Source organism: Piliocolobus tephrosceles, chromosome 2, assembly GCF_002776525.5.
Source record: "Piliocolobus tephrosceles isolate RC106 chromosome 2, ASM277652v3, whole genome shotgun sequence".
In the NCBI taxonomy this organism is placed as follows: domain Eukaryota; kingdom Metazoa; phylum Chordata; class Mammalia; order Primates; family Cercopithecidae; genus Piliocolobus; species Piliocolobus tephrosceles.
This window is the reverse complement of record NC_045435.1, coordinates 44,316,673-44,344,159: the sequence shown is the minus strand read 5'-3', so window position 1 is coordinate 44,344,159 and position 27,487 is coordinate 44,316,673. Positions and strand designations below refer to the sequence as shown.

The 27,487-nt window shown below is 58.8% G+C and overlaps 1 protein-coding gene across 2 annotated transcripts in view; it reads right to left on the bottom strand.

Moving 5' to 3' along the window:
• Positions 1–10,354: 10,354 nt before the first annotated feature.
• The window catches only part of EEFSEC (eukaryotic elongation factor, selenocysteine-tRNA specific), a 256,233-nt gene continuing 239,100 nt past the window's right edge, over positions 10,355–27,487 (bottom strand). For both annotated transcript variants that reach the window (XM_023215672.3, XM_023215661.3), the window contains exon 7: positions 10,355–10,931. In XM_023215672.3, coding sequence (XP_023071440.1) covers positions 10,741–10,931 — 191 coding nt within the window. In that variant the 3' untranslated portion in view covers positions 10,355–10,740. The remainder of the gene's footprint in view (positions 10,932–27,487) is intronic.

Genomic DNA, 27,487 nt, shown 5'->3' with positions numbered 1-27,487 from the left:
CACTCCCAAGAGCATCAAATTCCCACTGCCCTCGCTCTTCTCCAACACTTGATATTATCAATCTTTAAAAATTTTTACCAGTTTGACCAATGCAAAATGACACTTCCTAGTTGCTTTAATTTGTGTGGGGATGAAGAGCATTACTGACTGGGATGGAGTTGGGAGGGACATGTGATGTCCTCTGGTCTTGAGGGGATGGCACAGAGGGGCCCAGAGAGAGCAGGGGCAGAGGCAGAGGTCTAGAGACAGGGTGAGGAATAGCAACTGATAAGTTGAGGGGTGACCAACCCCAACTCAGTCCCTGTACGTGCCTCATTCCAAATCCTGGTAGCAGTGCTAGTCAGAGGTGCATAGGCATAGCTACTCTGGGGTGCAGAGTCAGGGAGAGGGCTGGCCACAGGGGTGCTGGGCAGTATCAGGGGTGCTGAGCACAGTCAGGGATGCCTGGCAAAGTTGGGGGGTGGTGGGCAGAGTCGGGGCAGGGAATGGCCATCACTGACAGGCTCTCCATAGCTGTGTGCAGACAGTCTGTGGGGCACTGGGGGGATGCTAGGGTGTGTTCCCAGGGAGTGGCCTGGCCTGGGGTGGTGCAGCAGAATGGGGGAAGATCAGATTGGGATGTGTTGGAAGAAGGCCTGGGCCTTGCCGGTGTGGGCATGGGGTGGTGGGGGCAGAAGAGGAGTTGGGCAGAGCCACCTGCTGTTGGGAGCACAGAGGAGGCACAGGTGGGTGCATGGAGTCCCGGGGAAACAGCCAGGCTGGAACGGCAGATTTGAGCCTTGGCACAGACACTGTGTCTGGGCTGTAGATTTGGAGCAGGAGGTGAAAACTGCACTTCCCGAGGGGCCACGAGCTGGGTCATGAGAGGGTGCAGACAGGTGAGGATGGGGTGCTGAGGGAGCAGGACTGGATGAGGTCACAGCGTAGGCAGAGGGAGGTGCAGACTCAGTCTGGTCTGGGGACCCCAGTGGTGGGCACATGGTGGGGTTGGGAGGTTCCGGCCACATCCTAGAGTCCTGGAATGCCGAGCTGAGGGCTTGGATTTCACCCTTTGGGGAGCAGAGAAGTGACCCAATCAGATGGGAAGGCCCCTGGGGCCATACGGTGGGCTGGCAAGACTGGGGAAGGTTGGGAAGGCCCCTGGGGCCTGGCTGGGGGCTGAGATGGGCATGCTGCCTCTGTTAGGTCAGCAGGGAGCACCGGGCACAGGAGCTGGGGTGCAGCCTGACACCTCAGCATGTGTGAACCGGAGTGCACTTGCCCTGTCGCTGTTGATGAAGGTCACCGTGACAGTGTGGCCAGAAACAGTGATAGCAATAATGAGATCAGCTCCATTCATGGGGACCCTGCATGGACCAACTCACTTAATCCCCACTGGCCCCTGAGTGCTCCTGCTTGTGGAGTGCCAGGCATGTGCTGGGTGCTGTGCCTGGCACTGGGACAGCAGGGAGCAAAAGGACAGAAACCCCTGTCCCTAGAACCCCCTTCCCATGGGAGTACTGACGGTAAATGAGGTCAATGGGCGAATGCTGAGAGTGGGACAGCCCAGCTAGAAAGAAGGATGAAACAGAGAATGGTGGGAATGTGGATTTTTACTGAGGGGCTGGGGGCAATGGAGCTGCTCAATGCAGAATGCGTGGGGGGCAAGCTGGGGGCAGCTGGAGCTTCGTGCAGAGGCCCTGAGGCGGGAGGGAGTGCCTGGGGCATCCAGGAGCAGGGGCTCCCTCTCCCGAGGCTGGAGACTGGGTCAGAGCGGGGAGATGGGAGAGGAGGTCAGGGAGGTCGTGCAGGGCCTGGGGGTCATGGTGAGGACTCTGGCAATTGCCCTGGGGAAGGTGCGGGCGAGAGGGTTTACAACAGAGAAGAGGGGCCCTGACACGTTTCAACAGGATTCTCTGGCTGCAGCCGGCAGAGCAGAAGACCAGGGTGAGGCAATTGTGATGGTCCAAGAGGGAGGTGACTGGGTCTGGCTGGGCTGGAGGCTGTGGGGTGGGGGCTGACTGATTTGGGACAGGCTTTGAAGGTGAAGCAACAAGACCTGCTGCTGGTCAGGAACCCTGCTGGGTCAGTGAGAGGCACGGCTGACCGCACCCACCAGGATTACTCTCTGAGTCACAAAGCAGGAACCCGCGGCACCAGGCTTCTGCAACCAAGGGAATGTGTGGCCTCCATGACACGGGGGTGGGCTCCAGGCATAGCTGGATCCAGGGCTCAGATGGGACCAGCAGGAACCCATCTCTTCATTTCTTCATTGGCCTTTCTCGGCATGGCCGTCACCCCTTTGTGCTGTGAACCTCATTCCCTTCTTGGGGACAAGATGGCTGCAGTGGCTTCAAGTTCATGCCCTCCAGCTCTGCAACCCCAGTAAGAAGAGAGAGCCCCAATGTCTCTAGCAAAAGAACCCCATGACATGCTGGGCCCCTTCCACAGGGACACGCCCACTTGTCCTGTGTGTCACCTGCCATCCCACTCCCATTCTGTCACAGCCCCAACTTCCCAGAACCCTCTCTCCTCGCTGGCAGTCATTCTTTCAGGGAAAAGCTATTGTGCCTGGAAGAAGGGGCGGGAGACGGGCATGGCATGGGGGTGCTCCAGGCAGGGGCACGGCTGCGCAGAGGTGGAGGGGGACAGGGCCTGGTGTGCGAGGGAACCCTGAGAAGCCTGCATGTGGAGCTGGGCAGGGCTGAGGTGGGATTGGAGCTGGGCAGGGCCACTGTGGGGAGGTCCTACAGGGTGGGCCAGGCCAGGGCCCTGCTGCACTGTGTCGGCAGCTGCCCAGATGCCTTGGGGAGGGCTGTTGTGCCCCCAGGGGCAGGGTGGGCCTGCCCAGAACCAGCAGCCTCCGTGTTCCCACCCAAGATGTGGGTGCTCCCCTGGTGGGCCCCTCCCCTACCTTCCGGCCACCGGGAGATGCTTGTCTGTCTTATCATTGGGGCCTGGTAACTCTGCAACCGTCTCTCCTTATCGGCAGCCCACCCAGCTGTCCATGGTGGGAGGCAGGGGTGGGTCCCAGCCCGGTCAATGTGTCCACACAGGCACCCAGACCCCGGTCCCCAAGGCCTGCTCTGTGCCGGGACCCGGCGGGCGTGAGCTGGTCCTTCCCACAGGCATCAGCTGGCAACAGCCACTTCCCCACAAAGGTGCTGGGGGCTGGGCAGAGGACCAACCCCTCCCCCGTCTCAGTTTCCCCTCTGTGAGGAACTCCAGGAAGCAGGGGTCCCAAAGCCACTCCTCTCCTTCCCACCCATCCATAAGAGGCTGGCCAGGAGACCTTCCTTGGAGCAGCACTGTCCTTCGGGCAGCACAGGGACCAGAAGCTGCTTCTCTTCCTCCCACTCTGCCCGTCGGGAGACATCTGTGTGAGAGCCCTGAGGTCAAGGGAGATGCGGGGCTTGAGTGGAGCGTGGACACTGGCGGGGAGGGCAGCATCGCCAGCAAAGGCTTGGAGACAGAGCGGGGCAAGGTGGCAGGGAGACCTGGGGACACCTGGGGAGGCCTGGCCAGTGCAGGGGTGGATCCCCCCACGGTGAGCACTGGGGCAGTGAGGCGCTGCTGACTGTTGGCTATCTTCCACCCTATCGTCCGCTCTGCATCTGATTAGGAAGCAGGTTGCTTCATCTCATGCCACACCCATCGCACAACAGTCCCGCCTGGTGCCCACCCACAGCCACCAGCCACCCAGAAGTGCCCTGCCCACTTCCGTAGGAAGCCTGTCTGAGGCTCCACCCCACCACCCTCTTCCCTGGGCCTGGCACCCATGGCCCATGGACATCTCAAGCAATGCCCACCTTCCCCGGTCCTGCGTGTCCCCTTGTGCCCCGGCACCATAGAGTGCTCCCTGGGCCCATCTCTTCTCTAGCTCTGTCCCTCCCTGTGGCCTCAGGATCCCATATCCTTGCTGTACCTGTGTGCCAATGACTTATCTCTGTGTCCACCCAGACCCAAGACACAGCTGGCCAGGAAGAGGCTTTCCAAGCCAAATTCCCCAAGGGTATCCAAGTTTTGGACTCAGGAATTCTGCAGCGAAGCTTGCCAAGGCGTCTTGCCCACCCCCTCCTCTGCAGGGTTCCCATCTCTTGTGCCCAGCAACTCTGGGCAAAGGCTGGCCAGGGACCCTAGATCCCCTAAGTCTGGCCTCCCCTCGCTTGCCCAGTCAGTGCCAAGACCAGCTGATGTAACTCTGGGATCATCTTCAAATCTGCCTCCTTCTCCTCTTTACTGACTTCAGCCATGGCCCCACTCACACCCCATTCCCTCCTGCCTGAGCCTGGGCATGGCATCTCCCTCCTGGCCAACTGCATCATGCTCCTCCCTGTTGGCCTCCAGGCAGGTCTTCCCCAAACCAATCTGAGCAGGTAGCTGGTGATGCTGATGATGATGGTGGTGAGGTTAGTTATGCTATGAGGTCATGATGGCATTGATGTTAGTAGTGACGTTAAATGACGGAGTGATGGTGAAGTTAGTGATGGTGGTGGTGCCGATGACAGTCTGGGGACGGTGTGGGTAACTGGCTTGGAAGAATCTTACTTGGTAATTGACTGGGACAGGATAGGGAAGTGTCAGGAACTTGGCCTCCGTAGCCTGATCTGAGCCCCAGCTCAGAGTCTGGGAAATTTCCAGGGCCTCTCCCTGGGGCTCTGAGGAGCCTGGCTCCACCTCCCCCCTCTGCCTTTCTCTATCCCCAGTCCAAGGTCCTTTGGGTCCCTGGGTCCTCAGGTCCCCATAGAAGGAGTTGAAGAGCTGGGAGCAGGGAGGGCCCAGCAGAGAGTGGCTGCCATGGGGGCAGGCCCAGGGTGGAAGCTTGGGAGTGAGTATGTGGGAGGAGAAAGCTAAAGAGACCCCCGGGGTCTGTTTGCAGGTAAACCACACCCCGCAGACCCTACCCTCCAGCCTGCCTCTACCTTGGCAGGTTGCCCAGGGGTCCCTGATAGACATCACTCAAGGGCTGGGGCCCCAAGCCGCAGGGCGTGGACAGGAAAGAGGTGAACTAGACCTTGGCAGGAGGCAGGGTTGTCCATGAAGGACCAGAGAGAGGCAGGGGAAGTGATGGGAGATGGCAGTGAAGACACAGGCGTGTCGGAGCTGGAGGGCCAAGCGGCTTACTGGAGACTCTGCCTTGGGCCAGTGGCCCCTCAGCGGCCCCTCTGCTGGGACACGCTGTGCTGGCCACAGCTCCGTTGCCTCTGTGCCTCTTCAGGTGGCTCCACAGAACTGACTCTGTTAACAGGGTCTAGTCCCACAGGTGATGTTGGGCTGTGCAAGCCTTGCAGGGGAGACGGATGCTGGGGCCTACCAGGTGGTGGCTATGTGGGATGCTGGAGGCTCGGGGCTGAGTCTATGGAGTGACCTTGAGGGGTGAGGCCTGGCTGCGCCTGGCACCGTGCCCCAGGTCCAGGTCAGCCTGGGCTCCCAGCCGGGCCTTGACCTAGAGGCCCGCTGTGGCTGTGGGATGTGGCCGTTTCTCTCTGCTGCACTGTCTCCCTCATGGGGGCCAGTGATAATGTGGGGGGAGCACGTGGGGACTGAGCAACACCTCAGTCAGGGCTCCAGGGGTGTGGCCATGTGACTGTCAACTTGCTGGCCTGGGTGGGCCAGGGGTGCAGGGCCAGCCCGACAGCCTCCTTTGCAGAGGGGGCTGCAGGCCACACTGTGAGGTAGGAGGTAGTGATCTAGGGTCCAGGCTGTCCCTCCCACCGCCCTCTGAGGTCCTTGCACTGGCCCTGCCCCAGGGAGCAATGGGCTGGGATGTGGGCGGGGTCTCCATTTCCCCAATTGCTGTCCTCAGCACAGTGGCAGGGCCTGTACACAGGAGGCCTCGTCAATATTCAAGCACTCAGCTTGGGGCCTCTTCCCAAATGTACCACTCCTCTCAAGTTTCACCTCCCTGTTTTCAATCCCGAGACTTCCCAAACGTCCTCTTCCTCCCAGGCCTCAGCTCGGACTGTTCCCGCCCCTCGGCTGCCACGTCCAATCACCAACCCCTGGTCCCAGGTCCTCTCCAACCCACATGGCCTCTGCCCCCTGTTTGTGTTGGGGGTGGGGGAGCCCTGATCTCCAGGCCCTGCTATTGGTTCCCTCAGGAGGCCAGAGGGGTATCTTGAAACCCCAACTGGACACCACGCTCCACCCCCCTGCCTGTGCCCTTTCAGGGCTCCAAGGCCTCCCCATACCCACAGACAGCCTTTTAGGCCTCCCTGGCTGCCCGAGGTCCAGCCACATTGTTCATAGCGCCCCCAACACCTCCCTCACCATCACCAGTGCTCAGCAAGGGGAATGGAGCCCCTGTAGAGCTTGCGAGCCCCACTCCCAGCACTCCCTGCTGCCTCCGCCCCAACTCCCAGCAGCCCAGCCTGGTGCTGGCTGAGCAGGCTCATTAATGGCTCAAATCCGTTATCAGCCAAATGCTAATTACTCTTTTTAATCTGGGCTGCTTGTGTGGAGGCTTCTGGAGGTGCAGCAGGGGCTGGGGGGTCTGGAGCCATGACCTCATGCCTCCTCAGCAAGCAGGCACACGGGCCCCAGTGAGCGCTCCCTCGCCACAGTCCTCACTCTGCTGTTCCCTCTGGCGGGTGCCAACCTTCCTTGCCCTGGCAAACTCCTACTCTCCCTTCAAGACCTTGCCCATGCAGCCCCTTGGCAGGAGGCCTCCCCAGTCTCAGCCTCAGAGGACAGACAAGGCTGAACTAGGAGGTGGGAGGCTGTCAGGGGACTGGCCTTGGTCTCTGGAAGGGAATCTGGAAATGCTAACCCCCACATGGAGGCTGCTCGGCAGAGGAGGCCAGGGCTGGGACCAACCCCAGAGTGAGCTCGGACCGACAGTCTCCTGTGCTCCCCAGGCAGGGGTCTGGCCCTGGCATGCTTCCTGTAGAATGGAGTGATAAGCCTCCCTCGAATCCTACCCAGTCCTGGAGAAGAGGCCCCATCAACCTGCACGCCCTTTGCCCATGGTGCAAACTGGCACTGGATACACACATGCCACCACCCTGTGCGTACTGGACTCGATCCTCCTTCACCCCACTCCCACACCCAAAGAGACACACACACTGACAAACACCAACACCCAAAACACACACGGAGCACATGCAGACACGTCCGAGACATTGTGGATCCATATGCACAGACACACACCCGGACGTCAGCACAGGCTCAGAGATGCCTGGTGCACCGATGCCCGTGTGCGCACATGCACATGCATGGCCAGGGCAGGAGGCCTGGGAGCGCAGAAGCTGCCCCTTCTCCTGCCCCAGGCCCCCAGGGCTTCCCGTTTACGAGACATTATCTATCAAAAATATATTAACCCAGAAGCCTGTTTCCATCAGAGTCTCGATTCCAGGGACATTTCCAGATAAGCCTTATCTCCTCACTTGTGCATTAGCCCTGCTGGTCAGGGGCCTGCCAATCACCGCTGCCCCTCCTGCCCTAGCCCATGGCAGGATGCCGGTCTATGACCTCACTCCATGTGGGCAGGCAGGTGAGGGGGCCTGGGGCACTGCTGTCCCATGCCCCACCCCACCCATCAGCCCACAGAGGACCCCAGAGGACACCTCTTTTCCAAGGACACGCCTGAAGCACTGGTGGGCAAGGGACTCTGGAAGCACCTGGAGCCTAGACTCAAACTCCAGCTCTATCTGGGGCAGCTGCAGGCAGCCAAGCCCTGACCTGCCTGCACCCCTGTGAAACCGGCATGCTGCTGCCACACCACTGCTGTGGGTAGACGAGCAGATTCAGTGAGTTTTCCTGTGTCAGTGGCTGCAGTGAGGCTGGCCTACTGGAACCCTCCCCTTCATAAAACATGGGGACCTGGGGTTGCCCAAGGCACCCTGTGGGGCAGGGAAGCCAGGGAAGGGGACGTGCATGCCCACACCTTGGCCTCAGCCAGAACCAGGTGCTGGCTCCGGCTCCTGCTCACCGTCCCGGCTAGGCTGCACCTTCAAAGGCTGCGTGCCCTGGCCCGACCTCACTAATGGACGCTCGGGTTTCCACCGATGCCGGGCCTGATAGAGGCCTCTCCTGGGGCGGTCGGCTGGGCGTTTTCAGGCCACACAGAGCAGATCCGCCTCATTACACACTCAGGGGGCTCAGAGGCTCCTGGGAGTCGCCCTGGGCTGCCCCTCCTCCCTTCTGTGCCCCAATTCCTCCACCTGAGCCCCCTCCTTCCTGGGGCTTTCAGGAGCATGGTCTTCAGACCAGTGGGGAGGGAAGAGGCGGGGTGGAGGTGGACGCCCGCACAGAGTTCCTGGAAAAACGGCTGATTTGGGGATGGTGTCACTTCCTGAGGGGTTCTGGGCCTTTTGCCTCTCAGTGGGAGATGTGTGGCGCCCACCCTAGGGCCTCAGGTAATGTGGGGTCAGCAATGTGCCTGACAAGTCTCCTATCCACAGGGCAGCCCTCTGGCATGGCTGCTTTTCTTCTTTCATTTTATACATGGGGACACTGAGGCATGAGGTTAGGGAACTTGTCCAAGCTCACACCGCAGGCAGGGAGAGGCCCGAATCTGTGCCCTGGCGGCGGCAGCCATGTTTCCTCCATACCTGATCTGGCCCCAGAGCCAGCTCCCATGGACTAAGTGCCCCCCATGCCTGGCACAGTGGGGTCTCCACTGGGTCACATGACCCCTCATTAGAGAGGGGCAGTGACACACCCAAGGTCACTCTGCCCATGCAGGCCAGGACCTGGGGCCGAGCTCAGAGCTTTCTGTCCCAATGTGCAGGGACCCTGAGGGAGCTGGGGAGGGAGGGGTCAGGAAGGGTGTGGCCTGGCCCCCAGTTCAGCCCCACACTGAGGAGGAGGGACGTTTCCTCGCCTCAGAGGTGAGTCCTCAGAGCTGGGTTCGGACCCAGTGCTGGCCCTCACCAGCAGCTCCCAGATCTGCTGGGAGGTGACCAGCCTGGACAACACTGGCAGGTGCTCAGAGGGGCCTCTCCTGCCCCCAGGGACTGACAGGCTGGTGGCTGTGAGCCCAGCTCGGTGCTGACTGAAGTCCTCCCAGAGATCTGCTCCCTTCTTGGGCTGCTCTCCTGAGGGACCAGCCGGCTAGCAGGGAGCCTGGTGTGGGCTCAAGGCCGCTGCCAGTTTCCTGGGCGGAGTGGCTTCAGCGAAGTGGTACTGCCTTTCTGGTGAAACAGTCTGCAGGGCTGGGTAGGGTGAGGAGGCGGCGGGGCACAGCACACAGTGGGGTGAGGCCCCAGGGAGAGGGGCCACTGCAGTCCCAGGAGGCGTCTGCTCAGGCAGCTGCAGTTGAGGGGGAGCCAGCTCCTAGGCAGAGGGCTGTCCTGATTCACGATGCAGACAAGCCGCCCTGTCACCCGCAGCCTGCAGCAGTGGAGGCCATGCTCACCGGGGCCACACTCTGTCTCACTTTCCTCCAGGGCCAGTCCCCTCAGGGGACTGAACTGGGAACCCCACTTCCCCATGGCTCTCAGCTGTTGCCCTTGACTGCTGCTCTAGCCCTGCTGCCTGGGTCTGGGCCAAGGTTGACCAAGGGTGGCCGGGCCATTCGCCATCGCTGGCATCCTTGCAGCACGGGGGCTTTGCTGTGCTGCTGGTGTATTTAATTAACTGCTTTCTCCCCAGCCACCATGTGCACACAGGACACACACACACACACACACACACACACACACACACACACACACACGGCTCTGGGGCTTAACAGCCCCAAGTCATTTGATCGAAACCTGCCCCTGTTAATATTTTTAATGCCATTTGCAAATTAAAGCATAATGTACCGATTACTGGGATAAAAGGAAGGCCTCTGCGTCTGTCTGGAGACCAAATAAAGGAACGTTTGAACATCTGTTCATCCTACAAATGTCTCTAAAAGCTTTGATTCCCCCTCAGTCAGTTGACTCCACCATCTCACCCTTTCCTGAGTATCCCACAGCCCGGGGCTACAGGGAAGGGTGGTCTGTGGGTGCAGGGGATGGCAGATGGCGCTGCACAGGGCGTCCTCACCATGCTACCCTCCACTTTCTGGGAAGTGTGTGGTTCTCAAACTTGAGGGCAGGGGCTAAGGGACTCCTGGTGTTGGGGTGGAAGAGCAAGCCTCCACCTGCTCTGCCCGACGCCCTGGCCAGGTACCCTGCTATTCCCCAACTCCTCTGTGGGTGCCCTCCCTGGACCCAGCTGCCCAGAGAATCCCCATTCTCCCTCAAGGCCCAGAGCACCCCAGGAGCCACCCAGTGGGGTTGAGAAGCGCAGACACTGCAGACTCCCGTAGCCTACAGACTCTGAGTTTGGGTCCCTCCCCTGGCCTCTACCTGGGCAGGAACTCTTGGGATTCCTCTGAGATTCCCCTTGGAACACAGGTGGGGAGGGTGGGGGCCCTAGTGAAGTCAAAGAGAGAGACACCAGCAGAGTTGGCTGGGGCCATGGGACATTTATTTGTAGCCGTCAAGTGTCTGCCCACCTGGGGGAGGGGTGAGACGGGCCTGCAGGTGGCCAACAAATGGGGCAGTGGAAGACACTGGCTACCAGCCCTCTGCCCAAGGCCCTTTCCTAGTTGGGCTGGTGGCTGTCCTGGGTGGGAGTGTGCAGGGGCTGGAGGACAGACCCTCCTGGCCCCGGCAACACATCCCCCTCAGCTCCTCACCAGGGCTGAGCACCAATCCTGGGGGTGGGGGGCTGCTGCTGCAGGACTGCAGGGAGAGACTGGGAGAGGTTGAGGCATGACTGGTTGGGATTTGACACAGCAGCCTGGACTGGGCTGGGCAAGGAGGCCCTGGGGGAGGTCATGGACACTCAGGGAGACTGGACCATGCGCTTGTGGGTGTCAAAGACGTAACGCTTGAAAGTCAGGCTGAGTGCCACGTGCTGTGAGGGCTCGCTCCGCTCAGCATTCTCCTCCTGCCTGGTAGCCTCCCCGCGGCCGGCCCGGGCCCGCTTCTTGAGGGCAGGTGTCAGGATCTTCTTGGACTCAGGGCTGAGGCCACCTGCAAGGCACAGAAGACAGGCTGTCACTCTGCCATACCCCAAGCACCTGTGGGCTCCTTGCCTGCCCACCTGCCGTCTAGACTCACCCCTCTTTTGCCTCCCTCCGCAGCCAAGCAGCCCTGAGGCCTGTGGTCCATTCTGACATTTTGGTCCCTCCGGTGCCCATCTGATAGGTGTACGGCAGGGCACTGTGCCTCTTGGGGCCTCGGCTCACTGCCCCTGTGCTCAGGCCCTGGAGGGACTGCTGCCCTGTGCCGAGTGGTCCATTGCTTTCCAGTGTACTCATGCCAAGTCCACATCTGGAAACTAAGCATCTGAGGCTCCCTGGGTGGGGTGCTCCCTGATTGCCCCTGGAGACACATTATTCCCCACCCTCTTGTGTGCCTGAGAGGCTGACCCTTGCAGACAGCATGACCAGGTTTAGCAGTGGGAGCCCCAGCAGGCCAGAGTGTGGGAAGAGAGGGCAGTCAGGGTGTGTATCTCTGGCTGCCTTCACTCCCACCTGCCCTCAGTGGGATATGTAAGCTGCATATCCAGCTGCCCCAGTAGCAGTCGCAGGAGCCACCACCCACTGGGGCTCCCTGCCCCATGCCATTCTCACAGTGCCCCCTCGGCTCAATTTGCCACAGCCCTGAGAATTTGCTCCCATCAGGACACCCCAGTGAGGCCATGGGGCTCACAGAGTCAGTGGCTCAGCCCAGGATCCTCTGCCAGGGGTAGACGCTGCCCCGCCCCCAGGCTTGGGTTGGTGCAGCCCCCACTGCTTTCCAGCCACCTCTATGGGCTGCTTTAATGAACCCTCGCCTCCCTAAAGACCTCCCTCCAGCTGAACGTCTGAGTGGAAATCTGTTTCCTGCTGATGCCCCGACTCGCGCTCACTCCAACTCCTCCATCTTCGCCACGCTCTGCCTTTGTGCGCTGTCTCTGCAGCCCTGCTGATCATGGTCCATTCCTGGGCTCCTCATCGCACATGCAAGCCTCTCACATGCTGTTCCCTCTGCCTGGAACACCCTTCCCATCCTAGGCAATGGAAGTCCCACTCATCCTTAAACATGCTGCTGCAACTGCCCTTTCTCTGGGGCTTGTCTTTTTATTTTTAAATTGACAAATGACAAACTGTCTATATTTAGTGTTTTTTTTTTTTTTTTTTTGAGACGGAGTCTTGCTCTGTCGCCCGGGCTGGAGTGCAGTGGCCGGATCTCAGCTCACTGCAAGCTCCGCCTCCTGGGTTTACGCCATTCTCCTGCCTCAGCCTCTGGAGTAGCTGGGACTACAGGCGCCCGCCACCTCTCCTGGCTAGTTTTTTGTATTTTTAGTAGAGACGGGGTTTCACTGTGTTAGCCAGGATGGTCTCGATCTCCTGACCTCGTGATCCATCCGTCTCGGCCTGCCAAAGTGCTGGGATTACAGGCTTGAGCCACCGCGCCCGGCCTTAGTGTTTTATATATATATATAGTGTGTGTGTGTGTGACAGGGTCTCGCTCTGTTGCCTAGGCTGGAGTGCAGTGGTGTGATCCTGGCTCACTGCAACCTCTGCCTCCCACCTCAGCCTCCTGAGTAGCTGGGACCACAGGCTCGTGCCACTACGCCTAGCTGAGTTTTTGCAGTTTTTTTGTGGAGATGGGGTTTTGCCATGTTGCCCAGTCTAACATGATGTTTTAATATATGCATACATTTTGGAATGATTAAATCAAACTAATTAACATATCCATCACCTCACATACTTATTTTGGTGATGAGCACATTTAAAATCTATTCTCTTAGAAATTTCATTGAATATTATACATTGTTATTAATTACAGTCACCATTCTGCACAGTGGATCTCCTGAATTGACTTCTCTGGTCTAACTGAAACTGTGAACCCTTTGACCAAGATCTCTCCATTCCCGCCCCAGCCTCCACCCCCAGGCTCCCGCAACCACCCTTCTACCCTCTGCTTCTATGAGTTTGGGTTTCGAGATACCATGTATAAGTGAGATCATCAGCATCTGTCTTTCTGTGCTGTGGGGCTTGTATTCATGAGGAATCTCCTGATGGCAGCATGGTGCAGCCTCCACGTGGGTCACTGGCCAGGGTGAGGCCACTCAGCATGCTCCTCGGCATCTGCGGGAGTGGGTGGCCCAGGGCTTGGAGTTTTGCCTCTGGCAGAGCACCCCAGTGTGAGCACTCACTCTGTGAGCCTCATGGCCCCACTGGGGGGTTCGGGTGGGAGCAAGCTCATGGGGCACTGTGAGAATGGCATGGGACAGGGAGCCCCAGTGGGTGGTGGCTCCTGAGACTGCTACTAGGGACAGCTGGGTATGAAGGCACTGAGGGCAGGTGGGGGTGAAGGCAGCCCATACCCTGCTTGCCAAGGAGGTGTCCCACCAGGATCCCCTCCCCATGTGCACAAAGGGCTTGTACAGGCTGGGGGCCTAGAGGTCCAGAGCTGGGAGGAAGCTGGGCAGAGGGCTCAGCTTCCTACGTGCCGTGGGCACCTGTGCCACTGTACCTGCTGGCACCTGAAGAATTTTTCCTCTCTTTTCCCAGTCCTGCCCAGTACTGGCTTCCTTCCTGAGAAGACAAGGCAGCCACGAGGTTCATGCATCAAGCTTCAGTCCAGAAGGCCCTGGCCTGTCATCTCAGACTGGGAGAGCTGGCTGGTGGGGCTGTGCGGGTTATTTCTGGCTCAGTTTCCTGAAGATGTTGGCCACCCACTTCTTTATATGGATAGGAAAATGAAGGTCTAAGAGGGCAGTGACTTACTGGAAGCCCCACAGTGAGCTCAGAAGAGCCAGGATTTGAGCTCCAGCCCTTACCCAATGGCAAAGCCAGCTTCTGCTCTCCACTCGGAGCGATGGGTGGTGGATCCACATTTCAGTGGGCTTCTGACAATGGTTCTCAAGGCTGTGAGAGTGTCGTGTACTGGCCCTACAGCTCTAGATGTTTACAAAGGTGACAAGGGCTCATACCTGTAATCCCAGCACTTTGGGAGGCCGAGGCGGGCAGATCATGAGGTCAGGAGATCGAGACCATCCTGACTAACATGGTGAAACCCTGTCTCCATTAAAAATACAAAAAATTAGCCGGGCGTGGTGGCAGGCGCCTATAGTCTCAGTTACTCAGGAGGCTGAGGTAGTAAAATGGCATGAACCAGGGAGGTGGAGCTTGCAGTGAGCCGAGATCGCGCCACTGCACTCCAGCCTGGGCAACAGAGTGAGACTCAGTCTAAAAAAAAAAAGATGACAAGGGTGCTGGATAAAAAGGCCATCTGTAGAGTCAGCCAGGGACAGCCTGCCCCACTGCACGAAGGGTCAGGTCTCCCTCTGGCAGGCGGAAGTGAGATTACTGGCCATCTAAAACCTGAGTCCCCTGGGAAGACTGGAGACATGCAGCTGATATGAACAGGGCTCCAGGAGCAGGCTGGCCATTGCACGCCTGCCTGAGGGACATGTGATACTGTGGCCGTGGGGACCTGTATTAAGGAAGTGCCCCCTGTGAGCGGCACACCTTACGTGGAGCCTGAGCGGTGTCTGCTCTGCAGGTTCTGTATCTAGGTGGTCTGCCCCAGCTTGGGATGGGGCACAGGGTGTGGGCATGGGGAGGACCCTGGCCAGCCCCCTCAAGTGAGCACCAGGCCTGTAGGTATCGGAATCCCTAAATCAGAGCCTGGCCTTCCTTCTGCAAACAGAGCAGGTAGCTGGCAGCCGACCCCAACAAATGGCATCGGCAGCCCGTCTCCCTCTGGTGCCAGGAGGTCTGGAGACTGAGGAGGTGTGGGGCTCCCCGGCGTCGGTGCTGGGCTGGGGAGACAGGCGTGGCCCAATCGGCAGTCCATCTCGCCCGCGATGGCTCTCGTTACACACAATGCCTACCTCGCACTGCCTGGAGCAGGCAGAGCCGGAAAGTCTATCTGGCACCGGTGAAGATGTGGCCGTTTAATTGCTCTTCTGAGATGGTCAGGCTTGTTTACCTCTGCTCTATTTTGGACTGGCCGGGAAGCCACATCTGGAAAGCCTGACCAAAGGGAGACCTGGACATGCAGCTGCATGGATTTGTGGCAAATGTCACCAGGAGCTGCTTTGTTTTCCCAGTGGCCTTTTATTTTTTTTTTTTTTTATTCTTAGCCATGTGGCAAACGGAGGGAAGTGAAGAGCACCCCAGGGTGTCACATGGTGAGAGCTGCTGCCCACCCAGCCAGACTCTGGGGGTCCCGCCCTGTGCTTCTCCCAATCTGCCTCTGTGTCTTTTCACTTAAAAATATTCCGGGAACACGCCAGGACAGGGAGACAAATGGTGGTGAACACGCAGACCAGGGCCCGGCTCCCATGCGGTTCACTCATCTAAGAAGGCACAGCCAATGAACAAGGCAGCTAGATCTCCAGACAGCAGAAGGGTGGCCAAGGAAACAGTACCATGGTCACTGTGTGGGGACAGGGCTGCTTCAGCATGTTCCAAGGGAGGAGGAGGAGAAGGAGGAGGAGGAGGAGGAGGAGGAGGAGGAGGAGGAGGAATGTTGGACCCAAGGCCAGATGACAGGAACCAGTCATAGATATTGCTGGCACGGATCCATAGGCAAAGGGAATTTGAGTGACAATTCCTGGGGGTGGGTATGCGAGAGGCACTGAGGGCAGATGAAGGCATGTGCCATGCGTGGTGCAGTACGAGGGCCTGGCTCCAGGGTGACCACAGCTCACCATGTCCACACGGTGCCCTGTGTGCCAGGCTCCCCGCCCTGTGCACTGACTTGGGGTCAGAGTGTGTGGGAACGTGGTGACAAGGCCACGTGCTGAGTGCCGACTGCCCATCTGCCTGGTGTCTACCTCCTGCAGGCCCTGCTGTTTCCAAGGCAGGCAGGACAGGGCCTGCTCTGCCACTGGCTCTGCTAGGACCTACGCTGTCAGGGAGGTGCAGCCCTGCCCCCATCTTCCTCCCTGCACTGGGGGCTGCTCTGGACCTCTGGTCTCTGCTTGCCCCTGGCTCACAGCCCTGCCCCTGTCTCAGCCTCCTCGCTGCCCTCCTGCACACCTGGCCCGTCTCTGCCTCAGGGCCGCTGTCATTGTGATCCCTCCGCCTGGAGACTCACCTGGGAGGCACACCTGGCCCGTCTCTGCCTCAGGGCCCTGTCTTTGCCAATCCCTCCGCCTGGAGACTTGGGAGCTCCGGCAGCTGCAAGTTCACTTTCTTCGAGTCACTGTACAACTGTCACCACTTGGTGAGGCCTTTGTGACCACCTTATTTAAAACCACAACCCCCTCATGCTCCCCTGACCCCCTCTCACCCCACTATTTTTCCTATAGCTTTTATCACCTTCTAACATCCTCTATAATGTCCTTGTTTTGGTGTTTGTTGTCTGCCTCTGCTGAAGTGACAAGCTCCACCCTGACAGGGAGTTTTGTCTATTCACTGTTATAACCCTAACACTGGCAGTGATTGCTGGTGAGTGGCGGATACTCAGAGAACACTCTCCGAATAAGTGTTGGAGGAGACCCTGCTGGGGCTGAGGGGCAAACTGCTCTGGTTTTCCAAGAACCTGAAGGGCAGCTGTTTAAGCACTGGCTTGTGACAACCTGGGAGGGACAAGGTCCCCAGATGGTCACAGTGTGAACTAAGAAAGGCACTTCTAGGAATTCAATCCAAACAAGTGGTCTGAGATACGGCAGAAGATGTCGACACAAAGATGTCACCACAGCATGGAGGTACTTAATCCTTGTAACACCGTGTTGAGGAAACAGGCACAGAAGGGTTAGTAGCTTGCCCAAGGTCACACGGCTATTTACAGGCAGAGCGGGAACACCAGGCTATCTGATTCCCAAGCCTGTGTGCTTACCCACTAAAGGAGCGGCACGTTTTTGAGAACTACAAAGGGCCTCTAAGACCAAGGGAGGCCAGTCCAGACCCATCCAGCATCTATTAGCTGCAGCAAAATGTTCTGTGGGACTAAAAGTGATACCTGAGAAGAGTTTAAAGTTACACAAAGAAAGACTTCTGTCATAATGTTGATTCAAAAGAAATGCAGCAATCAAAATTTTTGGAAGAGTTCTGCTGCAGCCCTGGGATGAAGGGAAAAGAGACCGGAAGACTGTCCATTTGGCTGTCAGGGGTCGGGAGTGGGTTGCAAGCACTGTTCCTTCTTTCTTCTTTTATGTATTTCCCAAGGCTTCTACTGTGACCCTGGGTTACTCACAGCGGGATGTCTATTACAGGCCCCCCCCTCACTGTGGCCTCCGGCATCCAGCTGGGAGCCCAGAGAAGGCATGGTGCCTACTGGTGCAATCTGGCTGGAACCTGCTCAATCCATGGCACACAGGGGCCAGGGAGGGGAGAGAGGGCCAGGAAGCTCGCTGATATCTCTAGGCCCACGGTGTCGTCTCTGCCACGCTCTGGGCTCTGCCCAAGAAGGACAGGGACAAGAGGTACAGTAGGGGTGGTGATGCTCATGACTCCTCCATGGCTACTGGAAGTTCAAGGTCCCCACGCTGCTGCTCTGCTGCTTGCATCAAGAGCAATGACTGGGAGGTGTGGGCGCAGGAGTCCACCGTCCTCCAGCTCTGCCTCGCTGCCTCCTCCCTCATCCCGCCTGGCTGTCCTAAGGATTGCTCTAGGGCCCGGGTCAGACATCTAGACCTGGCTCCACCAACAGAAGCGTCATTCTCTTTCTGGCTTCTCTCTCAGCCTCACCCCTCCTCCCTCTCTGACCCCATCATGTACCACGCTTCAGCTATGAGAAGCCAAGGAGGGCCTTGGAACGTGCAGTTCCCTCTGCCTGCCACACTCACAGTCTGCTGCTGCCCCTTTGGAAAGCACCCCTCAGCTGCCCGGCTGAGTGAGATCCTCCTGGACGCCCGGCCCAGCACCACTGTGGCTGTCATTGCCTTATGTGCCTGCCTCCCCCAGTGGCCTGGGAGGGGGGCACCTCTCCAGGATTGCGTGCAGGGCCTAGCACACGGGGCTCAGGGAGGTTTGACGAAAACAAAGGGAATGAGTATGGATTCATCCTCACAAGCACTCACAGCAGGGGTGCAGGACAGCGGAAGGAAGAAAAATGTCCCAGAGGGCAGGACCCCTGCCTCCAGGACCAGAAAACACCTGTCTGCGCTCAAGTGACCCAAGGGAGAAAGAAATCCAGGCTCAGGTGCCAGGCTGGCCTGGCCCCCTCTCCCATGTGCTGGAGGGTGGCTCTCTACCTGGCAGGGCGGGCTAGGATGTGTGTGTGCTACACGTATGTCTGTAATTCAATAGGGCCTCCTTTTTCCCAAACCTCAGGATTCTCGGAGCCTATGGCCCTGCTCCACCCCGTGACGAACCCAAACCCCAGGATGCAGTGGGGGCAGGCGGCCATGACCCTGGGGGCAACACTGCTCCTCATGGCTTCCCATGGGGACACTCTCCCAGGGCCAGGCTGGCCCTTTCTCACCAAGCGCCAGCTCCACACAAAGGCACAATGGGCTGCAGGCTGCTGGGTCCTGGCTCGGGCTGGGGTAATCAGGGAAGAATGCGGGAAGCACAACTGTTTCCCAAGCCCTGGCCACGGTGCCGCCCTGACATGGCCATCAAAGGCCGGCAAATTGCCTCCAATTGCTGGCGTCGCTTTCATGTTGGGGGCCAGACTGGAAGAGGGGTCTCCACGCTGGTGGGTGGCTTGCATGCCCTAGTGGGAACGGAACCCTTGCAAGCAGCTTGGGGTCACTGGCCCCCTTTGTGGCCCTGTGGGGTTGGGGCCGCTCCAGTCACTTCAGCACTACCCACTGCTGTAAACAAGCAGCTTTGGAGAGAGTTGGAAGAGAGCCAGAGTCAGGGGCAGAGGCTTTCTTTGGGGTCAGCATCCTGGTGATAACTGACAGCTGGGAGCCTAAATGGCAGGTGGGGCTGATATATGGGATGGCCAGGCTGGACAGCCACAGAGGGCCTTGGATTCAGCCAGGCTCGGGTCGGGACTAGATACTGGGCCCTAGGAACAGGAGGGGCTGCCTAGCAAGGCCATCCCCCTCAGCAGGGGCCACGGGGCAGCTGGTGCAGAGCCCTGTCCCTCAAGAGGGTGCTGGTGGGCTCCAATGTCAAGTTCCCTCCACCCCAAGGTAGGAAGCTGCCCTGCACAGGCCACAGGTGGTCATGGAGGTGTGTGGGTGGCACAGTGCTCCGATGAGACCTCTAAGTCAGGGCAGGGCTGGAGGCAGGCCTGGCCAAGAAGGAGCTGCCCCCAAGGCCAGGGGTGGGGAGACAGAAAGAAGGGGGAACTGGCAAGGGCAGAAGTGGCCCTAACATGGGACCTGGCGGTCATGTGTGAAACGCATGGAGCTATGGTTGACATCAACACCCCCACATATCGGCGGCCAGCCAGGCTCATGGAGGTGCAATGACTTGCCCTGGCTTCCTGGCAGCTGTGGTGCAGCTGAGTCTGAATGCACGCCCCTCTGCCTGCTGGCAGGGCAGGGCAGCCTGGGCCCGGAGGGCAGGCAGAGGGGATGAGGGCTTAGCTCTAACACAGACCCGGCTGGGGACAGACAGGCCCAGGAGGACAGGCCTGGCAGGGCTGGGGAGAGCCAGGTGGGCAGAGAGAGCCAGTGTGAGCACTCCCTGAGGGGGACAGCCCTGACATCAGTCTCCTCTGTGAGCAGTGACAGTGACTGGAATTCTCCAGCCACCTCTTTGTCAGGCTGGGCTCTTCTGTTTTCCCGCGGAGCTAAAGCCTTTAACGTTGCTGGCTGGGGCGGGCCGGCTCCTTGGTTTTCTCTCCTTCCCTCCCTGCTATGGATCCCGTATGTAAACAAAGATGCAATTTGCTTTAAAAAGATAAGGTGATTAAGTTTTTATCAGACCTGTACTCTGCTGTCCCTGCAACAAAAGGAATTAGGGGGAGGCGGGCGGCAGAGCGGGCCCTTCGCTGGAGCCTCGCTCTTTCTGAGGCTCTCGAGCTCACACTCGACGGGCTCATGCGCCCCTTTGATTGGGCAGAAGCGGAGGCAACCAGCGCCCCGCACCCCCATTTTGATGTCTTAATGTTGCCTAATTCCTCCTTTAATTTTTATTAAGCTTCTTAGCAGCAATGATGAATTCTTCAAAAACAAAAAAGGACCCTTTGCAGAAATCTTTCCCACACCATGTAAATTGAAATTATAATGCAGTCAAAGCTGTGGAGATTGGGGTGCGTGGGGAGGGAACACCGGTGTTATTATGCGGAAGGAAGCTTTTTTTTTTTTTTTTTTTTTAAGGCAAAAACCAAATCCATTCTGAAATAGGCAGAAAATGACTTGGCCCTGAATCTCAATTACACAGGGAGGGCAGCCTCTGTGGAGGAAAGTTTGTTGTCCTAAATTCTCAGTCCCTCTGGGACCGGCTGGACCAGCTGCCTCCTGGAGGGGCTGCTGCAGGGATGGCCCCCGTCCCTCATCAGTGGAGTCCCGGCCTACCCTTCTAGAATGGGATCCCCCACCCTGTGGAGTGGCCGTGAGGCCTCCGTGAGGTGCGTTCATAGAGCAGCCAGCCCTGCCCCAAGGGTTACCCTCCTTGCTGTGCAGGCCAGAAGCTCAGGCTGGGGCTCACACAGCTGTGAGTGGGGCGCCTGCCCAGTCTCTTGGGACAGCTCAGAGGGTGGTTTGTCACAGGCTCCCTGGAGGCTCCTGCTCTAGGTGTCCCTGCAGGCCCAGCAGGAGCAGGTCCCTGCCCCAGGGCACGGGCATGGGGCTCCTGCACATGAATAGCCAGGACCCTCTCCCACCGGCCTGTCCTTAGTGCTGTTGCCAGAGATTCTTCTAGGACAAAAACCCAACATTCCTCTCAGTTCAGCTGTTCACTGAAGACCTCTTCAGCCCCTCACAACCACTCAGGCAGGGCCTCAATTCCTCTAAGGAGTCACTCAGAAGCTGCCCCTACAGCCCTGCACGTCCTTACCACACACTCCTCTCCCATCTCAGCACTGCTCCAGCCTCGAGACTGGCGCTCCCTCAGCCTGGGGAACCCATGACACTTGTGTACCTTGCCTGCTTCTGTCTCCCATGGCTCCTTCGGCTCCCTCGCCACAAGGCTCTGTAGCATCTTGGCTTGGCCTTCTCTGATGCCTGCCCAGCCTTCCCCTAGGGCCACGGCCCCCCACACTCTACCCTGAGTACAGATCCAATGCCCCCAGAGATAGCCAGGGCCTGCAGCAGCCCAGCAATGCCAGGAAAGGGCAGTATTGGTGACCTCAGCCCGTGTGCACTCCACTTCAACTGCCAGGGGGGTCAGAGCTCCCCCACCCACTTCCAGGGCTGCTCATCACCCTCCTCCAGCCTGGCAGCCTCCACAGAGTCCTGTCAGTGCACAGAGGCCGGGGGGTGAGCAGGTCTGCCGACCACCTGTCAGCTGGGCCGGTGGCAGAGGTGGGAGAAGTGGACCGTACAGACTTTCCTGTCATCCCCACAGGCAGCGAGCCTGCCCGCCCAGAACTGGGAAGAGGAATCAGTGGGGAGGCCTGGGCCTGGCCCCTTCCCCTGGGGCTCATGTCCCGCATCCATGGGCCAGGGAAGTTGGGTGGATGCCCAACTCCTCCGTCCAGAGAGACGTGCATTTGATGAGTTGGGGCCAGCTGGGCCAGAGCTGAGCTGCTTCAGTGGCAGAGTTTCCAGAAGGTGAGTCTGGGCAGCTGTGCTTCTGAGGACCCTTTTGGCTGCCCCTGGGTGGGGCTGAGGTTTGACAAGTGTCTGGATGGGAAGGACACTGGACTGCAGCCCTGGGCAAGCTGGGCTCTGCAGGTCAGCAGCTGGGATGTGGCTTGGCCAGAGGACCCTCTGCTGCTACCATGGCCACCCTCACAGCAACTGCCTTTCTAGCAGCCTCCTCCAAATGCCTCCCACCCAGTCAGGGGCTGCACAGACATCATTTTATTCCAGTCTCAGGACATCCTATAAGTCACTTTACAGCAGGCTCAATGGCTGCCTGGGGTCACACAGCTGGTAAGCCAGGGAGCAGCAATTCCCATTCAGGCCCCAGCTTCACAAAGCTGTCCACCATGCCACAGGCTTGGGAGTCTGGCTGCAGGGAATACAGCAGCCTGGGTGGCAATGCCATGGGTGGGAGGCGGCAGGGGGCTGCAGCCATCTCCTGTGGAAGGAGGGAGGATGGCAAGAGACAAGGGTGTGGGATCACCTGGGGACTCCCCCAACCAGACTGATGTTTCTTCCCACCCGGCATCTCCCAGCCCCAGGACAGTGGGGCTGGGCCAGGTGGGGCCTTGTCTCCAGACACTTGCAGGGCAGAGGCCCAGGATGCCTCTGTGTTGTGGGTACCAGTCAGGGGACCACTGGCAACCAGGACTGGGGGCTGCAGGGCCTTACCACTGTGGAGACTGGCACTGAAAGCAGCCCAGATGGCCGAGAGGGGGGCCTGACAGAAAAGACCATCTTGTGTGAGGGAGGTCTTGCCCAAAATGCCCCAAAATGGGCACCAGCCAGTTCTCATCACAGAAAGAACCCCAGTAGCAATCGCAGCTCATGTTCGCTGCACCTTTACAGGCTAGGCACCACTCCACATGCTCCACAGATAACAGCAAACCTCAGTTCACAATCATGCTATTCACACACACCAGGAAACTGAGGCACAGAGCACTCATGAACTTGCCCAAGGTAACACAGCAAGAACATGGTGGGCCTGAGCTCAAACCCACCACAGCCCTATGCCCAGTAGGCCATCCACCCTCAGGAACCAGTCCCAACCCTCAGCAGTTGTGTGCCCAACTCCTGCATGGATGGGGGCTTTGGGAGGGCAAAGACTGGATCCCATTTGACAGCGTGTCCCAGTGCCTGGCACAGGGCTTGGGGTAGGAAGGATCAGAAAAGTGCTTTCTGTGCCTCAACTCATGTGAGGAGGGTACATTATCCGCTCCATCATTCAGAGGTAGAAATGGAGGCCCAGGGACACAAATTGATGTGCCCAAGGTCACACAGTCAGTGGCAGAGAAGTGACCACATGTCCTCGTCAGTAGTTGGAGAGGCCCAGGTTCCTCTCTAGGTGGCTGGAGCTAGAGGAAGGGGCTGTCTCTCTTCTCTACTAGCACCGCCAGCTGCCACCCTCTGCCTGTACTGTTGGTAAGCCAGGCTTGATCCATGACGTACACACACAACCCACACACAGATACACATGTGCCTCTAGAATGAGGGTCCCCCTAGAGGGCAGGGCCATTCCTTCAGCAGGTTTTGTTTGGTTGGAATGGTGGCTGTCCAGGCCATCTCAGGTCACTGCAGAGGGCAGTGACCAGCCTAGGGCCCTTCCTGAAGGCAGACCTTGACACCTGAAGGGCAGGCAGGGATGACAGTGGTGCTGTCGGAGCCTGAGCTCTATGCTCATGGCTGGGGTTTGGACACCAGGTTTGGTGACACAGCAGCTTGACTGGCCCGCTCTGAGCTTTGGTTTCTTCCTCAGTTGGGGTGAGGGATGGTGGGAATAAGACACATGGCCTGGCTCTCTCCAGGAAGCACTTGGTAAAGAGAGGCCACTGCCATTCTAATCATGGCTGTGGCTGAGGGTACCATACCATTGTGTCTCCGTCAACTTGGGGCTAACTAAGCTACACCTGAGGCTGAGCCCTCCACTGGGCCCCGTTCCTGGCTGCTGACTGGCCTGGGTGTGCTGGGCCGTGTGCTGGACAGACACCACCTCATTGCATGACCACGATCCCCTGTGACGGAGGCCCGGCAGGAGTCCCACTCTGCTGGGAGGAAGCTGGGCCTGATGAAGAACAGGGACCTCTGGTCAAATGCAGAGCTAGTTTTCTCCTCTTTTTGTTCTCTCACAGGCATCTTGAGGCAGAGGGAAACTGGGATGCAAACCACCCATGACAGCAGTGAAAAGCCCTGGGAAGAAAGGGAGGGAGCCGCAGACAGACAGTCGCACCCGGGCATTCAGAGGAGGAGAAGGAAGGAAGCTGGGGTCAGGAAGACCGTGGTGGAAAAGGTGACATTTCCCTGGGCAGGTCTGAGTGAGGCAGCACGGCCTCAATGGAGCAGTGGGTCAGGCAGGAGTGGGCCACCGATAGCTGCCCTGCTGAGGCCCTGGGAGCTGACCCACTCCCATGGCTCCCGTTCCACCTTCTGGCCTGGAGGCCTCACACATGCTGAAACCTCCTGTCTGCTTGTGACGCAGGGATAACAGGCGCCTGACCTCCTGATGCTGTGAGGATGCTGAGGACGTGTCTAATGAGGGGAACAAGGCCTGCCTGGGGACATAGATGCTCTAGGGACATAGGCCCTACACTGCCAGCAGCACAGGGAGGACACTCCCCCTGCTCAGGGCCATGGAGACTAACGCTGCATGCAGAAGCCCTGGCACACAGTGTGCTCGGTTAGTGGGCCTTTCCTTCTCTCCTTCCTTTGTGCCCAAAACCCAATGTCTGGCCAAGGGGAAGGGCCTGCTTCAACCAAGGGTGCAGAGGCCGGGCCAGGATGCCCTTCTGGCCACAGAGCCATATGCTCTCAGGCTGTCCTCTGCTCCCCTGTGGGGCTAGGACTCACACCGGCCTGCCCCTTCCAATGAAAGAAAAGGCTGTGTGGCCAGAGGCAAGGATGGGCCCCTCCTGCAGGCGGCCCTCCTCCTCAGACAACCCCCCAAGGCTGGCCATTGCGGGAGCACGGTTCCTGGTGGCCTCCCACGGAGCTCCATCCCCACCAAGGGAGCTGAATTTTAATACTCCAAACACTCACTCCCTAAATGTGTATACTCTTTAACAGCAGTTAATCTTCAATTAAAATACCTAGAGCAGAAACTAAGATAACTGGTTTAAAAGGTAGAGCTTATTGACAATAAAAGTCTTCTTCATATTGCCTTTCTTTAAAAAAATCCACATATTAAAAATGTCATTTTTATGACTTGGTGGGGGAAAAATCCCATCTAGAATAATGAAGGCGAACAAAGGCCCAGGGAGCAGTCATTTTCCGGAGCCCATATGTAGCACCCTGATTACTATATCAGCCCTGTTCCCAGAGCAGAACGAGAGGCTGTGGGCAGGTGGCGGCCCTGGCTGTCCTCTCGCTGACAGGGGAAGGGCAGGGGTGGCGCGGCATCTCTGGTCCCCATCCATACTCCTGATTTGAAAGCTGCAGACTCCAACAGTCTATCCTTCCCTGACCTGCAGGGGCTGAGGCCCAGGGTAAGCATGGGTACAGGGGCTGGGGCCTGGCACCCTGTGTCTGTGCTGATGGCCATGTGCCCACACACCGTCCCTTGGAGGCAGATCCCAGAGGTAGCCTGTGGCTGCAAGGCCCAGGGGAGGCAGGTATGCCCATGGGCTCACCTCCCCACCGCCGCCACCCACTGAAATGCCCACATGCTTTCTGATGCTGGCTGCACTCCTGCTGTACACATGTCACCCGCTGGCCATGTGTCCACCTCAGCTCTCAGGCCTATGTGACCAAATGGGTCCCTAACGCCCAGCACAGGGCCAGGTACAAAGCAGGTGCCCACAAGTGGCCACATCCTGGTCCCTGGCCCTGTACCTACCTCACAGCTCTCAGTACCTCCCACCGCAACGGCCTCTTGGCTCACCGGCCATGGCCTCGGGCTCTCTGCAGTAGCTCCCTGGCCCAATACTGTCCGGCACTGCTGCTGAGGGGCTGAAGGGCCTTGTCTAGTGGCACCATGTGTCCTTCCTTCCAAAACACAGTCTGTGCCTCTGCCCTGGGCAGGTTATATCTCTTAGTGGCCATGGGCTCAGATCCTGCATTGTGGCTGGGTGGGGGCTGTTTTACACCTGGGAGATGGTTCCCCCAGGTCTTGGAGTGCATAGGCCTCAGCTTGGAGCACCTCCAGCCAGGTGTCCCTCTACCCTCAGAAGCCTAGGCTCCAAGGGCTGGTGAGAATGGGTCTTGGGGACAGGGCCAACACCAGTGAAACAGAGCTGGTGTTCGTGTTTCTGCAGCAGTGTGAACGCCAGGACTCCCATCTGAGACATACCAGCGTGTGTACCAAAAGGACAGCTGTCAGGCCTCTTTCCCAGGTCTGGCCCTGCAGCAGCCAGGCCAGTACCCTGGGAAGGTGCTTGGCTCTGCAGGTGCCTGGCGGGTGGTGCACTGGACTTCAGTCTCCTTGTCTGTAAAATGGGTCCTGCTGTTATGATGGGGAGCGGGGAAGCCCTCAGAGAGGGCCTGAGATAGGGAGGGCCCCACTGAGGGCCCTGGGAAAAAAAGCCTCTTCTTTGTTTTTTAAATAAAGTATGTGGAAGCCTTAAAGGCCAGGTGCCTGGGCGCTGGGAAAAGCTGCTGCCTCCTGCTCCTTCCCACGGACACCCAGCTGCCACATGTGGGCCTCTGACAGCAGGGCTAGGCTCAGAGGAAGCCACTGTCCTCTGAAGCCCCTGAAAGGCCAAGGGAAACCAGGGCCACAGGAGACAGCAAGCATCGGAGGAGAACTGGGGAGGGGGCTGGACCCACCACCCCCTTCCCGGCTCATGGTGCCCCACACCAGCCCGAGGGTACATGGAGCTGGCAGACAGTGAGCCTAAGGCAGCACCCGAGCAGCCTGTGTGTGCTAGGCCCGGCCTCTATCTTCCCTCACACACTCTCTCAGGTGGGCACAGGTGGGCTCAGAGGTGAAGTGGGAGCTGATGTGCACAGTGGCCTGGGCAGCATGCTGGGAAGGGAGCTTGGCGTGAGGGGCAGCCTTCTGTCACCTGCTTGGCTCTGCGTGGGGCCAGGGATGCTCTGGGTCAGGGCAGCAATAACGGCACTGAGTGCCCATGGCAGCTGGGCCCTGAGCGAGATGCCATGTGCCTCAGCCCATGGAGGCAGACCCTGTCCAGAATACAGGTGGATGGCAGGTTCTGTCATGGGTAAGCTGAGGCACCCTGGGTCCCCTCGCCTATGACAAGGGGACAATGACCCTGCTTCCCTGGGCAGGCCCCATCTGTGCAAGACTGCATGCCTGGTGGGCAGGGCCCACATGTGGAACCCTGTTCCCTGGTGAGGAACAACCAAATGACATGGCATGAATGACTTGCATCAGTTCCCACAGCCAGGGCATGGGGGGCTGGGCTTTGAACCTAGGCGGCCGGCTCCAGAACCTGCATCTGCAGTGTCTGCTGCCCTAACCGGGGGCTGGTGTGGGTCTCTTCTTCCTAACTCCCAGTCTGGGTCCCACATGCCCTGGCTCAGAGCCAACAGAGGCTGACACTGGGCATGAGGGCTGCCAGAAGGCTGTGAGGAGCTGCAGATCCCTACCCCAGAGCACACAGCTCTGCCCTCAGCTGGCCACCTCACCCTTGCAAACTGGGTGAGGAGAAGCAAAGGATCACCACGCACAAAGACAGGACCCAGGGAAGCCACGGCTGGGGCACACTCAGGCACTCGCCCTTCTGGAAGCGCTTGCCGACTCCTTCCCATGGCCTCCACAGGGTGTCCATGGTGCCAGGCGCCTCCCTCTGGCACGGCACAAGCAGAACCTCACTCCTGCATTCGTTGCTTGTCTGTCCACCCATTATTGCCCTCCGAGCACCTGTTGGGCACCAGGCGCTGTCCCAGGATCTAAGGACCGCCTGAGTGGGCCAGGTGGGGCCGCTGTGCTGGTGGAGTCCACAGTCCAGGGGATGTAAGACCCACACACACGTGTAGA